This window comes from Vitis vinifera, chromosome 6 (assembly GCF_030704535.1).
Source record: "Vitis vinifera cultivar Pinot Noir 40024 chromosome 6, ASM3070453v1".
NCBI lineage: Eukaryota > Viridiplantae > Streptophyta > Magnoliopsida > Vitales > Vitaceae > Vitis > Vitis vinifera.
The window spans coordinates 18,148,723-18,166,142 of NC_081810.1; the positions used below are offsets into that span (position 1 = coordinate 18,148,723).

The 17,420-nt window shown below is 35.6% G+C and overlaps 1 protein-coding gene across 1 annotated transcript in view; it reads left to right on the plus strand.

Moving 5' to 3' along the window:
- LOC100244477 (uncharacterized) overlaps positions 1 to 17,420 on the plus strand; it is a 119,648-nt gene that overhangs the window by 50,005 nt on the left and 52,223 nt on the right. The window contains exons 13-17 of the mRNA XM_010653244.3: positions 5,745 to 5,804; positions 5,970 to 6,088; positions 7,384 to 7,765; positions 7,844 to 8,028; positions 8,144 to 8,216. Coding sequence (XP_010651546.1) covers positions 5,745 to 5,804; positions 5,970 to 6,088; positions 7,384 to 7,765; positions 7,844 to 8,028; positions 8,144 to 8,216 — 819 coding nt within the window. The remainder of the gene's footprint in view (positions 1 to 5,744; positions 5,805 to 5,969; positions 6,089 to 7,383; positions 7,766 to 7,843; positions 8,029 to 8,143; positions 8,217 to 17,420) is intronic.

Here is a 17,420-nt window from a genome sequence, read left to right on the forward strand (position 1 = left end):
CTTTGCTTAGAGAGGACTTCTAGGCTGGGATATAATTTACCACATTCATGTGTCGGTCACTCGGATTATGTATGAATTGACTTACAATACTAATTGCATATAATAAGTCAGGTCTAGCGTGGGTCAGATAGATTAATTTTCCTACTAGTCTTTGACATCTTTCTTTGTTCATAGGAATCTAATTCCTAGTAAATGAACAAGCCATGATTTATCTCAATGGGAGTATCTATAGGTTGACAAGTGGAGTTACCAATTTCATCTAAGAGATCTAATGTATACTTCTGTTGTGAGAGGAAGAGTCGTTGCTTGGACCAAGACATCTCAATACCCAAGAAATATTTTAGAGCACCTAAGTCCTTCATTTCAAATTCCTTGGCCAAATAGCTCAAGAGCTTCTCTATTTTTGTAGAGTTACCACTTGTAACAATCATTTTATCAACATAAACAATAAGCAAAGTAATGTTATCACCATCTCTCTTATAAAACAAAGTGTAATTTGTCATTGCTTGTTTAAAACCATACTCCTTCATCGAGTAGCTTAACCTACCAAACCATGCTCTTGGCGACCGCTTCAATCCATAGAAAGCCTTTTCTAGCTTCCGTGCCTTGCCTTCTTTTGGTGTAAACCCCAGATGGGGGTCCATGTACACCTTCTCTAACAGATCATCATAGAGAAAGACATCTTTTGCATCAAACTCTCTTAGTTGCCGGTCCAGATTGACCACAAGAGAGAGTATGACTCTAACAATGTTCATCTTGGCTATATGTGCAAAGGTCCCTTGATAGTCAATTCTGTAAGTTTGGGTGTATTCCTTAGCAACTAGTCTAACTTTATACCTGTCAATTATCCCATTTGAATTCTCCTTTACTGAAAACACCCACTTACATCCCACTGTTTTCTTTTCCTGAGGGAGCTCAACCATCTCTTGAGTAGAGTTCTTTGGGAGAGCCTTCATTTCTTCTATCATAGAAGACTTCCACTTAGGATCTTCAAGGGCTTTTTAAAAATGACTAGGAATAGAGATAAAGGATAACTGAAGAGCAAAAGCAAGGTGAGTCTTAGATAGGCGATGAGAAGAGATAAAATAAAAAATGGGACAAACAACATTAGAGGATGATTTTGAGAAATTCAACCTATCAAGCTCTTTACAATCACAAAGAGGATATCTCCTACCTTGTTCACCATCTTATGGATTCAAGGTAGTTGTTTCAGAAGTTAAAGGTAAAGGAACATGTACCTTAGGATTAGTTTCGGGAAGAGTCATCCGATGGCATGGTAGCATCATCAAGAGGAGTATTGGAGCCTAGAGGGGGTATGACAATAACATCTTTGTTCTTACTTGTATAACCTTATTGAAATAATCGAGTTGGTCTTCCATCCCTTCTTTTCTCAGATGCAAACTCAGTTGCCACAGGGTTGGGAGTATCAAAAGACTCCCCCTTTCTCAAATCAATCGAATCTTCCCCCTGACTTGAAATCCATAACCTCTTCTCTTTTAACCATAACATGTCCTCTTCCTTACCACTAATCTCTACCTGAAGAGGAACTAAAGATACATTCCTAGAAAAAATAAGACTCCCTTTCACAAAATTAAACATCCATATAGACATAGTATTTACTAGTAGGATGAAAACATTTATAGCCCTTTTGGGAATTATAGTAACCAACAAAGACACATTTAAGAGCACGAGGATCAAACTTATCCCTTTGATGAGTGTATATGAACATAACATACAAAAGAAAAAACTTTAGGATAAAGATTCAAGTAGAAGGAATATTGTGAAACCATGATATTATTCTCAAAGGAGTTTGATAACCAATGGCATGAATAGCAATTCATTTGATGAGAGAGACAACAATCATGACAACCTCAACCCAAAAACATTTTAGAACATGCATAGTAAAGCATAAAGCCTGAGCCACCTCTAGAATGTGGCGGTTTTTATGCTCTTCTATGTCGTTCTATTGTGGTGTGCATGTACACGTTGTCTGGTGGAGGATTCCATTTTCTTTGAATAAATCAGCAAGGGACTAATTCACAAACTCATGACCATTGTCAAAGTGAAAAACCTTAACCTGAGTATTAAATTGTGTGGCAATCATTTTGGAAAATTGGGAAATAACATGTAGAACATCATTCATAGACTTAAACAAATATACCCAGCTCACTTTAGTACAATCATCAATAAAAGACACAGTATTTATGATTTTGAAGCAGAAGGAGTAGAGAAAGGACCTTAAACATTTGTAAAAATAAGGGTAAAGGGAATTGGACTTTTATTGAGACATATGTTGAAAGACACAATGATTTTTAACATAAATGCATTGCTCACATCTTAAACTAAAAACTAAAATATTTCGAAACAATTGAGGAAATAAGCGTTCTAAATAAGAAAAAAATGGGTGACCTAATTGACAATGCCATAAAAGAATCTTTTCTCTACCAGACATCTCTCTTGCTACTTGAAAAACACAGTTAGAGTCATATTGTAACTCCTTTGCCCCTTCCAAGTAGTAAAGACCTCCCTCTTCCCTACCAATACCAATTGTCATCTTTGTAAGAATGTCCTAAAACACACAATAAGTAGAATGAAAGGTTACAAAATATTTAAGATGTTTGATAATCTGGCTAATAGAAAGAAGACTATTAGAGAGACTAGGCGCAAGTAAGACAAAGGACATGGAGAGTGTGAGGAAAGTGAGATATTCTCAGCTCCTGAAATCAGCATAGGAGTCCCATTAGAAACTTGAACAAACTTAACAAGTGAGGGCATTAGAGAGTTAAGTAAGGAAGAATGAGTAATCATATGATCAGTGGTCCTTGAATCAATAACCCAAGTGTTAGAAGTAGTAGAAATAAAGGCCAAATCAGAATTAACTTCTTGAGAAGATAATTGAGAGACCTGAGAAGCAGAAGCTGGAGGAGTAGCGTTGGTGAGAGCAAACCTAAGCTGATTTCTTGTTCTTCCTATCAGCTTGTTTACGCTTGTACCACTCCAGATAACCATCCATCTTCCACCAAACATCTATCTATGTTTGGTGCTATTGCAATGAGTGCAAAAGCGAGAAAAAGAGTCAGTAGAGGGAGTAAAAGGTGTTGGTCGTATTTTATTCTTATGGACAGCCATTGCAGAAGCCTTGAGTGATCTTCTGTTCCCATGGTGACCTGCCTCTGCCCTTAATGATGGACTAGTGAATAGGCTTCCTCTAGACTTGGTAAAAGAGAGGTGGCCAAAACACAATCACTAACTTGATCCAAATTGCAATCAAGACCTACAAGAAATATATAAACTCGATCCTCAGCAGTATGCTTCCTTTGTTTCTCAATATTGGCTACACATGTCATATCATTGGGTCTTTGATAATCAAGCTCCATGAATATCAAGTTTAACTCATTGTAGTATTTTGTGAGAGTACTGCCACCTTGGCATGATTGAAATGATTTCTTCATCAATTCATATGCTTGAGAAGAGTAAGAGACATCAAGATAGCTCCTTTTGACTGTATCCCATACCTCCTTAGCTGTTCTAAACTGCATGGAGTGTAACATCAGTTGGTTAGTCATGGAATTGATGAGCTAAGACTTTACTAAAGCATCTTCGGCCTTCCTTTCATCATAGTTTGGATCATCCTTTGCAGGTGCAACCTTCCTTCCTGTGATATATTCCTTCTTCTTTTTGCCAATAATATTCATTTTCAAAGTTTGAGACCAAACACGATAATTAGTACCATCCAACTTAATAGAAATTGTTGGAGAGGTAGTCTCATGATTGGTCACCATGGATGACTTTTTGCTATTAGAAATACTCATTTATTTTTTGCAAACATTATATGGTAACAGAGAGGGTGAAAAAGAATGGAAGTAGTGTTAGCTAGGCAGTACCGGAAATTCTCTGCTTTCTCTTTGATACCAACTTAATAAATTGTTGAATGAATATTCTTATATATCCCAAGGGTATTTATACGGAGTACACAAGGTTATTTTAAGATAGCCAACTATACAAAATAATCGACAACTATACAAAATAAATCACAACTACACAATTGGTTGTACACAACTGTACATCATAGTTGTACATACAACTGTACATCACAGTTGTACACGCAACTGTATATTGCTGACTCTATCCATTATAGTGCATCCATTCTTGAAAAAATAAATGACCTTGATGTGCCTATAGCTCTTGGAAAAGGAGCTAGGCCATGTACTTTTCATTGCATTTTAAAGTTTGTCTTACTACAAGTTGTCATCTTCTTATTGAGCCTTTACTATAAGAACATAGAAAAGAGAAGGAAACTCAAACTAACCTAGCCACTGGAGCTCCACTTGAATACTAGGATTGACGTCATTTGCTCTTTGAATGAATAATTTCTGTAACTCAAGTATCTTCATCTGTTTCAAGCAACTCAAAAGCATGCCTTCTCAATGTGCCCTTCATTTTTCTCCCAAAACCTTTCTCCACATTCTCTGACAAAGATCTTCTGCAGATTCAACAGCACAATTAGGTGCTCTTGGCTCCATTTTGTCATTCTCAACCATGTTTCTCCTTAGACACCTTCCTTCATTTTGAATGTTTTCCTTTGGGTTGCACAAAATCTTTATTCCAGGCTCATCTTCTCACAGGGTGTGAAGAAGAATTTCCTGTATTCAAACAGATTCATATCTTAAATAGACCATTAAGCTACAATTTCTTATCAATTCTAGATTACATTGAGTGAGCATATTGTCTATGCCAAGATTTTGATGGCTGGTAATCAGAAACACAGAAAGCTTAAAATTTTGTAGTAAGTGCTGACCAATAGGCAAATGGGTTGCTCGAAGAAATGGAACTTCTAGGAATTTGTGAGCTAACTTTCTTGTACCTGCTGCTATATGTTTGCTGCTTTTAATGTCTGGTTGATGTTCTGACTTCATCTTATTTTTAAACCCCTTTTTCATCTTGTAAGCCTCTTGAACTGCTGCACCATTCATGGTATGAATCATCTAGAAGCTAAACTCAAAGAGATTAGTGAGTTTAATCCCTGGTAATATTTGTGTTATGCCATGGAAATTCTATGTTTGTTACCAACTACATACTTATGCATATTTCTTGGCTGGAAATTTTGACCTTGTTATGAAATTCAATTCTTGACTGGAGGAACAATTAAGCACATGCATGTGGTAGAGGAATTTAGGGATAAGAAAGTTGCATAACTTTTTGTTCATTGAAGATGTTCTCATGTTAATTATTGGATGAATAAGAAGGGGCTGGCTGATGAATTTTGTTGGACTTACAAGAGACAATGATGTTGGACTCTATAGGATGCAATTGTCTCTGTCATGACAAGTAATCTATCCTTGTAGTTTGCATCATTTGCATTCTCACATTCAACCGTGGAAGTTGTTCAGCATGAGTACTAGTTCTGTTGACTCTCTCCCTTGTTGACTTCATTTTGTTCACCTTCGACAGTCATTATTATTATCTAGATTGGTTGGGGGTTACAAATAGTTTTAGGCTTCTGAAGAGGATATTGCTTCTCTAACCAATTTAAGGTCCATGCCTTTATTCTCTGTCACAAGTTCATAATATGATCCTTAAGTTTAATACTTACACTGGCATAATTTTGCTCAATTCTAAAAATTCAACACTTTATTTACTTATGCACTTGACCTATGGTTCAATATGCATCTGGTCTTAAAAGGTTTTATAGAGTTGAGTTTCATAATTACTTCTATTTTATTGGTTTCTTATCTGAGCACCAGGGTGCACCAACAACTGTTTTAAAGGATTTGGAAGTGCTCCTGCTAACGAATTCTCAAGTGGTACTATACTTTTTCTATTTTCTTTCATTATGTGTCTAATGTTTGACCTGTTTTTATTATGTTATTTATTGATGGGACTTTTACTAGCTTGTTTACACTAGCTTTTGTTCCTGCCCTTCCTGCCTTTAACTGATGCTCATTTGTTTGCTTCTTTTTGCTCAAAAGGAACAAAGTGAGGTCCGTTTTTGTGCTGTGAGATGGGCAACATCTTTATTTGATTTGCAACATTGCCCGAGCCGATTCATTTGTATGCTTGGGGCAGCAGATTCTAAGTTGGATATAAGGTCGCTTAACTTTAACTACTCTTAATTTAATAGAGTACATCTATTTTTGATCTTGCTGAAACTTTTATATTTGGATTTTATCATTAATGGATCTTTGTGTTTGTGTTTGTTTGTATGGCTCAAATTGGTACGTGCTTGAGCCATTCTTGGAATACTGCTGTTTCATTTAGGTCCCTTTTTTGGTTAGGAAATATCTTTTGTCAATTTAAAACTAATTCCATGCTTCAATTCTGCCTTGTACCATTTTATTATCCTACTTTCTTTTTGTTTTGGTGAGTTCTTAGGGTTATTTGAAATCATATTAAGATGAAGTGGTTCCATTTCATTTTGTTTTGGAATTCTTGGTGAATTTATTTTGTTTCTATCAGTTAATCAAGTGTTAAAAGTCACTTTCAGATATTTTAAAATTTGAGGTGGTAAAAATTTATTGATACATTATTATTACTTTTTTTAACAGTTTCTAAAATCATTACTTTTTCAATTTATGTCTCTAAGAGTTCTGCTATCTTATATAAAAATTACTACCATTTTCTGATTTTAAAATAGAAAACATGAATACACGGGCACTAAGTGGTGTTTTTTAATGATCAATTAAGTACCAGAAATTTTAAAAATTAATGCATATATTTGTTGCATACTATCATTTTCATGATAAGGTGGTGACTGCATTTTATATCACTAATTTATTCTGGAGAATTTAGAAATCAAATCTTATTGAAAGAAAGGAATAGGAAAAATCAGAGGTATAAATAGTTTTCTATTAAAGTCATATAGAAAAAAAATGGTTCTGAAGCATTATAAATGGTTTTTTTTTTTTTTTACTTATTATTTTTTAGAAAACTTTGATAATGTATGCAATGCTAAAGGAAAAGTCAGATTTGTTTATACCATTATGATATGTTTCTGAGGAAATTCTGGGCTACATTTTCCATTAGGTTGCATTGGGATTTCCTAAACACCAATTGCTAACTCTCTACGTGGGTTGTGTCCCCCAGGCTCTTTTAGCTTTAATTTCTTTTCTTGTAAAGGAATAAAATTAGATAATCTGAATAGGTTTTGATTCTTAAGCAGTGTATGTGGTTGTTTTCCTCTATTTTCTCAAACTTTGGTGTTGTATGCAATGCTAAGGAAAAATCAGATTTGGTTATTAGAATTGGAAGTGTTTTTTTGTTACTGTGTTTTCACTTTATTTTTTGAAGTACCATTATGCAATCTGTGCGGAAATTCTTGGTTGCATTTTCTCTGAGGCTTTAGTGGGATTTCTTAAACACAAATTGAGGTTTTCATTTTTGTAGGGAAATGGCACTTGAAGGCCTGTTTCCTGTTAAAGATCAAGGACAAACTATGAGCGAAAGTATTGACCTTAAGTATCCAAGAATGGGAGACATACTAGATTACATTCTTATGCAGCAGCCAAAGTTGTTAGATTCTGCAGAAATAAGAGAAGAAAAGCTTCTTTTTCCATCAAAAATGTACTTGTCTATGATTAGGTTTCTGTTAAAGTGCTTTGAGGCAGATGTGGAGCCAAGCAGTTCTATGGAGAGAACATCTGAATATTTGTCATCAATCGAAAAACTGTGTTTGCTGCTAGAACATGCTATGGCATTGGAAGGCTCTGTTGAGTTACATGCCAGTGCCTCCAAGGCATTGATTACAGTTGGATCTCGTACTCGAGAGGTTACCTCCTTTGGACTATTATGCTTTTTTATCCACTATCCATGTTTTTCTTTTTGACATAATCTTTTCTCTACATAGATGGTAGCATCACGCTATTCTATGAAAATATCATGGGTAAAGCAATTATTAAGCCACTTGGACTGGGAGACTCGTGAATCTGCTGCACGCTTACTTGGAATAGTTTCCAGTGCTCTTCCTATCTCTGGGTCATCTGCACTTATCTCTGAACTAGTTTCCTCAATTAGTGGAACACATAGGTTAAGGTTTGTGACTTTTTTTCTCTGCAATCAGTGTCTTCTACAATGATTTTTTTTTTTAAGTTGTGTTCATTTTCTAGTTAATGTTTCTGACTGGGGTTGACTTAAACATATCCTTTAGGTTTGAAGCACAGCATGGAGCTTTATGTGCAATAGGATATGTCACTGCAGATTGTACGTCCCGAACACCTGCTGTAAGTTTTAGTTATCCTTTACTGTAGGTTGGTGATTTCATTCATCCAATCTGTATAGGTTTGGCATATAAGCCAAAGGGTTTAACAACTACTTGGCATTCATGTTTGCAAAATATTTTTCTTCTATCTCAGTCTATACTTGCATTATCCTGTATCAAAACATTGCATGTACTTTTGTGCTGGATTGAACTTTGTACATCATGTTAGAGTGCATGATATACATTGTGGGCTCAAATCCTACAAGCTTAAGCTTTTAGGAAAATCGGTAGTTCAACATGGTATTAGAGCCTTGTTTGGTGGGGTTAAGTGTTCGAACTTCACCACTTCATGTTTATTTGCCCAATTTATTAAGTTCACGTGTCAGCCCAAAAAATGGAGGCTACACATGAGGGAGGGTGTTCGAGTGCATAATATACATTGTGAGCCCAAATCCAACAAGATTAAGCTTTTAGGAAAATTGGTAGTTCAACACATCATTACATTGACTGTGTTCTTGTGCTGGATTGAAATTTTGTAATGTTGCTTACTATTTATGTCTCCACAATCTCTTTAATCTTTGATTTGCCTCTTCCTCTGTGATTCTCTCCTGATGAGTTAGCAAAATTCTTATCATAAAATTTATTCTCTTTGGTACTGTTGAGGATATTGTGCTGATTCAATTGATAAGATTATGTTAATTCCTACTGTAAATGAGACTTAACTGTAGATATTTTTTATGTACTCCTAGGAATCAGAATGTAATTAGAATAGGCTGGATGCTAGCTGTTTTTCCTTATTTAATTCTACTTAGTCTAACTATTTTGTATTATTTAAAGTATTGTACTCATTCAGAACAGTGAGAAATTTTCCAAAGCTCTTTGCAGCTTTCTTCATGGTATTAGGGCCCATCTAGGGAATTTTTTTCACTACTTTTTTTTTTTTCCTTTTTTCTTTTTTCCAGTCTTCTTTTCAATTGTCTGAAATAACTTTTGAGTTATCTAGTAATTCAATAGGGCAATTTGCAATCTCCAATGATAGCTCTAGAATTCAGATTACCTCCCATAAACACAACTTCCTGCAATGGTCTCAATCTATGAAGTTTTTTATTGAGGCCTGGGATGCAGAGAACTCAATGGCCATGTCTTGGATCGTAAACTCAATAGAGCTCAATGTCAATCAATGTTACATATTCTTTTCCACAGCTAAAAAGATACAAGCAGCGGCACTTACTCTGATCAACGATGACTCTTAGTTATATGATTTGAGAAATAAAGTTCGTGAGAGTAAACAAGGAGAAAGAAATGTGATTGCCTACTATAATGCCCTTAATTGACTCTAGCAAGAGTCAAATATCTATTAGGGCTATTATTGGAGATGTCCAGAATATGGTGTGAAGTTCAAGTGGATACCTGAAAAAGAAAGGGTATTTAATTTTTTGGCAAGTCTAAATCTGGAACTCGATCAAGTTCGTCGTCGAATTCTTAGGGAAAAATTAATACCATCTATTAGAGAAGTATATAATGAGGTTAGAAGGGACAGGAGTAGATTATAAGTCATGGTGGGTATCCCCAACATTGAAAATTTGGCATTGGTCAGCATCAAACCTAAACCACCCCAATCAGTGGGCAACAAAGTGGTGGCAAAAAGATCAGTGACAAAGATAAACTGTGATGTGATCATTGTCACAAGTCATGTCATACAAGAGACATGTGTTGGAGGTTACATGGAAAGCCTCAAGTGTGAGGCAAAGGGAACAAACTTCCTAGTAATAATGGACATGACCTGCAACTCACAACTAAACCAATTAAGAATCAAGATGTTGGGAACTTAGGGAATCCAGAATGACATTTTTGTCACTGAGGAACAACTCAACCATTTGTATAGGTTTATGAGTCAAACAGAAATCTCTTCTAATCCTACCTCTTCCTTTAATTTGGCACAGGCAAGCAACTTCCTTACTGCCTTGCATACTTCAAACTTAAAATCAGACCCCTGGATCATTGATTCAGGGGCCACATATCACATGAGTGGGTCATCCAACTTATTTTCTTCCTATATCCCATGTTCTGGTGATCAAAAGGTAAAGTTGTTGATGAATCCTTGTCTTCTATCGCAAGAAAAGGTTCTATATCTATTTTAAAACCCTTACTTTAAATTCTATTTTACATGTCCCAAAATTTTCTTGTGATTTGGTTTCTATTATTAGCAAACTCACAATTGACCTAAATTGTGTTGCTAATTTTTTTCCAAATCATTGCCAATTTCAGGAGTTGTGTATGGAGAAGAGGATTGATAGTGGTGGATGGTTTGTTTATTCTGGAGAAGAAGTCTAAAGCTCTAGGAGTCATTTCTCAAGTTCTAAAGTATGAAACTTTTTTGTCTTTGTCTTGTGAAAAAATAAACAAATAAACTCGTGGCACATTAGGTTAGGTCATCCTAGTTTTTACCTATCTAAATATGTTATTTCCCTTATTGTTCTAGAATAAAAAATGTTTCTAACTTTTGATGTGAAGCTTTTGAACTTGCCAAACACCACTGAACTTATTTTCCTACACAAAATTATATGCAATCCAACCCATTTGCTCTTGTGCATAGCCACTTATAGGGGCCTTCATGTGTTCCTAGGTGGTTTGTTACATTTATTGATGACCATACTAGAGTGTGTTGGGTTTAACTTCTTAAAGAAAAATTCGAGGCTAAAAAGACTTTAAAAATTTCCACAAAATGGTTTAAACACAATTTCAAGCCAAAGCATGTATCATAAAAATTAATGACGGAAAGGAATACTTCTCAAAATTATTGGGGACCTACCTTAAGGAAAATGGGATTATCCATTAATCATCATGTGTTGATACACCTCAACAAAATGGGATTGTCAAGAAAAAAAATTGTCATTTACTTGAAGTTGCGAGAGCCTTAATGTTTCAAATGAGGGTACCAAAACAATATTGGGGTAAAGTAGTTTTGACAACTTCATACTTAATCAATGGGATGCCTACTCGAGTGTTAGAATTTAATACTCCTCTTGATAAGGTGTGAGCCTTTTGTTTATGTTCACAGTCATAATCCAAGCAAATTTGACCCTAAATCCATAAAGTGTGTGTTTCTTAGATGTTCTCCAACACAAAAAGGATATAAACGCTTTCATCCTCCTTTTTAGAAATAATTTGTTTCTATCGATGTTAATTTCTTCAATGACAACCCATACTTTGCCCAAACTTCTCTTTAGGGGGAGAGTAGAGTGGAAGACCAGTTTTGGTATGTTCTACCTATTCCTATGCCCAAGAGTCCCTTACCTATGAGTCCTAATTCTATGCAACCAAAGAGTTAAAAGAGAGAAAAATGTTGGTGTCAATTGTGAGGGGGATAACATTTAGATTTCTAGTTAACCACAACTTCAGGTGTACACTAGAAGGAATAAAGAGGTTGAAAATCTTCCTTAACATGGCCAATCCTCTACCCTTGACATGGTGGAACTGAACTCTGGTGAGTCACAATTTGATTCTCTCATTAATAAGTTTGATCTCGATGTGCCAATATCCTTTAGAAAGGGTGTTAGGTCTTGTACTCAACACCTCATCACCAAGTTTTTCTCTTACCATAGACTAAATTCATCCTTTAACACCTTTACTACTAACCTTTCCAATGTGAATACTCCTAAAACTATACAAGAGGCTTTAGAAAATTAAAAATGGAAAGAGGTAGTAATAAAAGAAATAAGAGCCTTATACAAGAATTGGACATGGGATCTTGTAAAACCACCCCATGGTAAGAAGGCAATGGGTTGTAAATGAGTGTTTATAGTAAAATTCAAAGCAAATGGAAGTATTGATAGATATAAGGATAAACTTATAGCAAAAGGGTTTACTCAAACCTATGAGATTGACTATCTAATCTTTTTGAGATTCTCTCAATCACTGGATCCCAAAAGCCACAAGCCTTGGGAGGGAGCCTTGGGATTCCCTCCCAAAGGAGGACCCAGATAGATTATAAACCAACCAGAAGCCTTGCAATCAAGCAACTCGGCCAACCTAGAAAGATGATTCTGATCAAGATTGATGCCATAAATATTACTCTTGTCAAGATGGGTGGCAAAAGGCTTATTTATCTTTTGGAGGGAGGATAACTCTTATCCAATCTTGCCTCACCCACATGCCCTGTTACTTCCTCTCCTTGTTTAAGATACCCACTTCAGTGGTTGCAAAAATTGAGAGGTTGCAAAGAGATTTTTTATGGTCAGGGATTGAGGAAGGAAAAAGAAATCATTTAGTTAGTTGGGATGTAGTGTGTAATCCGAAGGCAAAAGGGGGATTGGGATTTGGGAAGATTTCACTAAGGAATCTCGCTCTCTTAGGAAAATGGTTGTGGAGGTACCTTAGAGAGGGTTCAGCTCTATGGCATCAGGTCATCTTAAGCATTTATGGATCACACTCTAATGGTTGGGATGCTAACACTTTAGTCAGATGGTCACATCGTTGTCCTTGGAAGGCTATTGCACAAGTTTTTCAGGAGTTTTCCATGTTTACTCGGTTTGTGGTAGGAAATGGGGAAAGAATTCTATTATGGGAAGATTTGTGGTGGGGGGACCAATCATTGGGATCCCAATATCCAAGACTATTTAGAGTAGTCATGGATAAAAATATTCCTATTTCTTTAATTCTCGGTTCTACTCATCCTTTCTCTTGGAACTTTAATTTTCATCGTAACCTTTCAGATTCTGAGATAGAAGATTTAGAAGGCCTCATGCGGTCACTTGATGGTTTGCATCAATCACCTTCGGTTTCAAATGCCAGATTCTGGCCTTTATCTTATTCAGGGCTTTTTTCAATCAAATCTTTCTTTCGAGCCTTATCCCAATTTTCTGGTTCTCTTCCGGTTTTTCCTTCTAAGTTTGTTTGGAATTCTCAAGTCCCTTTCAAAGTGAAGTCCTTTGTCTGGTTAGTGGCACACAAAAAGGTAAATACTAATGACATGCTACAATTGAGAAGACCTTACAAAGCTCCTAGTCCTGATATTTGTATTTTGTGCATGAAGCATGGGGAATCAGCAGATCATCTTTTCCTATATTGCTTTTTGACGATGGGGTTGTGGCATAGATTATTTCAGTTAGCCAAGATGGATGAGGTCCCCCCGAGGAACATCTTTGACATGATGTCCATCAAATTTAATGGTTTTGGTTCATCTAAGAGGGGGATAGTTTTGTGGCAAGCTGCTAGCATCGTTTTAATTTGGGTTGTGTGGTGGGAAAGAAACGCGAGGATTTTTTAGGATAAAGCAATGAATTTAGAGTATCTTTGGGATTCTATTTTTTTTCCTTGCTTCTCTTTGGGCTTTCTGTTCCAAGGTTTTCAAGGGGACTCCCCTTAATGTGTTACAACTTGATTGGTTAGTGGTGTGTAATTCCTAAGGATTGGTCTAATCTAGAGTGTTAGCTTGTTTTACTGTGTACTTTCTTGTTTTTGTATTCTTGTAGTTTAGTTTTCTTTGGTGGGAGGATTTTTTATCGTTTTCTTGTACTTCTTTTTTCTATCAATCTATCTCTTTGTCATTTCCTATCAAAGAAAAGATTGACTATCAGGAAACATTTGCACCAATGGCTAAGATGAATACAATATGGGTACTCCTATCTCTTGTAGCCAGTTCGGAGTATCCATAACACTAGTTAGATGTAAAGAATGCTTTCATCCATGGTGATCTTGAAGAGGAAGTGTACATGAACTCACTCTAAGCTTTAAAAGAAACCTTCAAAAGAAAAATGGTCTATGAACTAAAGAAATCATTCTATGGTTTGGAACAGTCCCCAAGGACATGGTTTTAAAAATTCACTAAATCAATTTGTAAGATAGAATATGTTCAAAGCCAAGGTGACTATATTTTGTTCTACAAGCATGGGGATGGAAACAAAATTACAATCTTCATCATGTATGTTGATGAGATAATATTAACTGGTGATGACATGACTGAAGGGGAGTTGTTATAGTGGCTCTTTGTATGGGAGTTTGAAAATAAAAATTTAGGTAACCTCATATATTTCCTTGGAATTGAAGTTGCTAAATTAAGAAAGGGAATTTTTTAAGACCTAGAAAGATACATGACTTTCGAGATGCAAACAAACAATACACCAATAGATGTAAACCACAAAATTGGAGCATCAACAAAATATACTATTGTTAATAAAGAAAGTTATCAAAGGCTAGTTGGTAAGTTAATTTACTTGTCACACACAAGACCTAATATTGCATTTGTTGTGAGTGTTATTAGTCAATTCATGCATGCTCCATATCAAAAACACACAAATACAGTGGTAAAGATATTGAGGTATTTAAAGGGGACTATTGGGAAGGATCTTCTATTCACTAAGAGGAACCATCAAGAGGTTAAAGCTTACATCAATGTAGATTAGGCGAGCTTTATAATTGATATAAGATCTACTTCTAAGTATTGCACCTTTACTAAAGGAAATTTGATGACTTAGAGAAGCAAAAAGCAAGTTGTGGCTAGATCAAGTGCTGAAGTTGAGTTCAATTTTATGGCATAAGGTCCTACAAGTGGTATCAGAGCCGAGATCATGGGTTCAAACCCCAGGGGTGTCATTGGGGGAGGAGGAGATTGTTGGCAGATTGGAGGGTTGGCCGCGTCCATCAACTCCCCTTGTGTTTGAATGTCATGGGCACTTGAGTGAATGCACTATAAAGTTAGGGTATGTGCCTTTCCTGACAGTAATTGCTTTTAGGAGAGTTGGTAGCACCTAAGGTACTACAAATGGTATCAGAGCCAAGGTCACGGGTTCAAACCCCAGGGGTGTCGCTGGGGGGAGATTGTTGGTAGATCGGAGGGTTGGTCACGTCCATCAACTCCCCTTATGTTCAAATGTTGTGAGCGCTTGGGTGAATGCATTATAAGATTAAGGTATGCGTTTTTCCTGATAGCAATTGATTTTGGGAGAGTTGGTAGCCCTTGAGGTCCTACTCGAAGTAATATGGCTAAGGTCTCTAATGAAGAGACTAAAAATAGCCAATGAAGGGTTCATAAGGTTGTATTGTGACAAAGAAGGTATTAGCATAGCTCACAACAATGTTCAACATGATAGAACAAAACATGTTGTGATAGATTGACATTTCATCAAGGAAAATCTAGATAATGGCCTGATTTGTAAACCATTTATCTCAACGAAAGAATAATTAGCATACATTTTCACTAAAGGCCTTCCAAGGCAACTATGTTGATCCATAGTTAGCAAGTTAGAAATGATAGATATATTTGAACTAGCTCGAGGGAGAGTGTTGATTCTATTAAGAAGATTATGTTAATTCCTAGTGTAAATGAGACTTAATTGTAGATATTTTTCTAATGTACTCTTAGTAATCAGGATGTAATTAGGATCAACGAACTTCTAGCTATTTTTCCTTATTTTACTTTACTTTGTCAAACTATTTTGTATTATTTAAAGTATTGTACTCATTCAGAAAAGTAAGAAAGAAATTTTCCAAAGCTCTCTTCAACTTTCTTGAAGTTCAGTTGCACCACCAAATTTGAATCAGAAAAAGGTCAAGTATTACTAGTTTTGATTTTGTTTAGTCTTGCCTTTGGATGCTAACATTAAGGAAGAGGTTACTAATACCTATTCATGGGGAGCCTTCTTGAAGTGGATGGTAGGTTACAAACCCAAGAAATTGATTAAATTGGATTTAATCAATTTTCATTTCAATGTAATATCTTAGGGTATTGAAGTGCAGTTGGCACATTTTAGTGGAATGTCAAGTTAACTTTAGAATTGGATTATGAAGGAACCAATATTTTTCCTATGGGTCCTACTGGCTTTCGCTTGAGCTCAAAATCTTTGTTAGCACAAAGATTTGAGGGAAATTGGAGTTTTAATGATATGTATGCATAAGCGTTTTAGTAAAAGCATAAGGTTGCATTGAAACTTATGATTATTTGTTTTAGGTTTTATTAGATTAGGAAAACTAATTAATTGAAGCCCATTAGGGCTAATTAATTTATTAGAACCCTATAAGCTAGACTAAGTGACCCAAGCCCAAGTGGGACCAAAGTCACTTAAGCCCATAGAAGAGTCTATATAAAACCTTAGGAATCCTAGGGTTTTAGGGTTAGATCTAACTTTCAAATCGGTGGTCTTTTACAGAAAACCCTAGCCTTCATTGCTCTCCCTCTATAATTGTGTAGCCACTGTACACAAGTGCTAAGGATCAAAGGAGCGATTAGGTGGAAGGATGCAAGGTTTTTGAGATCCCTGCATCAATTGGACTAGGATTTGGGAACATTGAAATGCAAAGGTACAATTTTAGATACTAGATCTAGGTTTTATTGCCAAATATTTTTGGTTCCATTGTTGATAGATCTAGTGGCCCTAGGATCTTAGATGCAATCACCTTTGATCTTGTTCCTAAAGAAAGAGAATGTAGTACTAGATTATTTCACTGAAGAAGACTACAATACTAAATTGTTTCACTGGGTGGCTGATAAAAGTTAATCAAAAGGCAAAGGGTAGACGATCAAGACTTAATCTAGATTGGAGATTGATGGTTATTATTATTATTATTTAAATTGTTTCATAGGGTGGCTGATAAAAGTTAATTAAAAGGTAGGAAGGGTACACGATCAAGACTTAAATCTCTTGAGAAATCAGTTATTATTATTGTTCTTCTAAGATTGGAGATTGATGGTTATTGTTATTATTATTATTGATTATTATTATTATTATTATTATTATTATTATTATTATTATTATTAGGGTATAGGGACTATTAGATTGGAGATTGATGGTTTAGAGTGGCCTTACTTTATTATTATTATTATTATTATTACCCTTAACTTTTTTAGGGTATAGGGATTGTTAAATTGGGAGATTGATGGTGTGGAGTGGCCTTCCATTTATAAGTCTAGTGCAAAATGGCAACAAAAACCTTTTAAAGAAAACGAAATCGGGGATGCCTATTAGATTGGAGATTGATGATTTGGAGTGGTCTTCCATATGAGTCTAGTGCAAAATGGCTAGATAAACCTTTTGAAGAAACCAAAATTGGGGATGCAATTTTCCAAATGGATAGAGATAAGGCTTTAGGCCTAGATGGTTTCAAGATTGTTGGTCCATCTTAAGAGAGTTTTTAGTCCATGTTCTTGAGGAATTTCATAATATATAATCAATTGGAGTAGTAATACAACATTCACTGTGCTTGTTCCAAAAAGGGTTTGTAATATTCC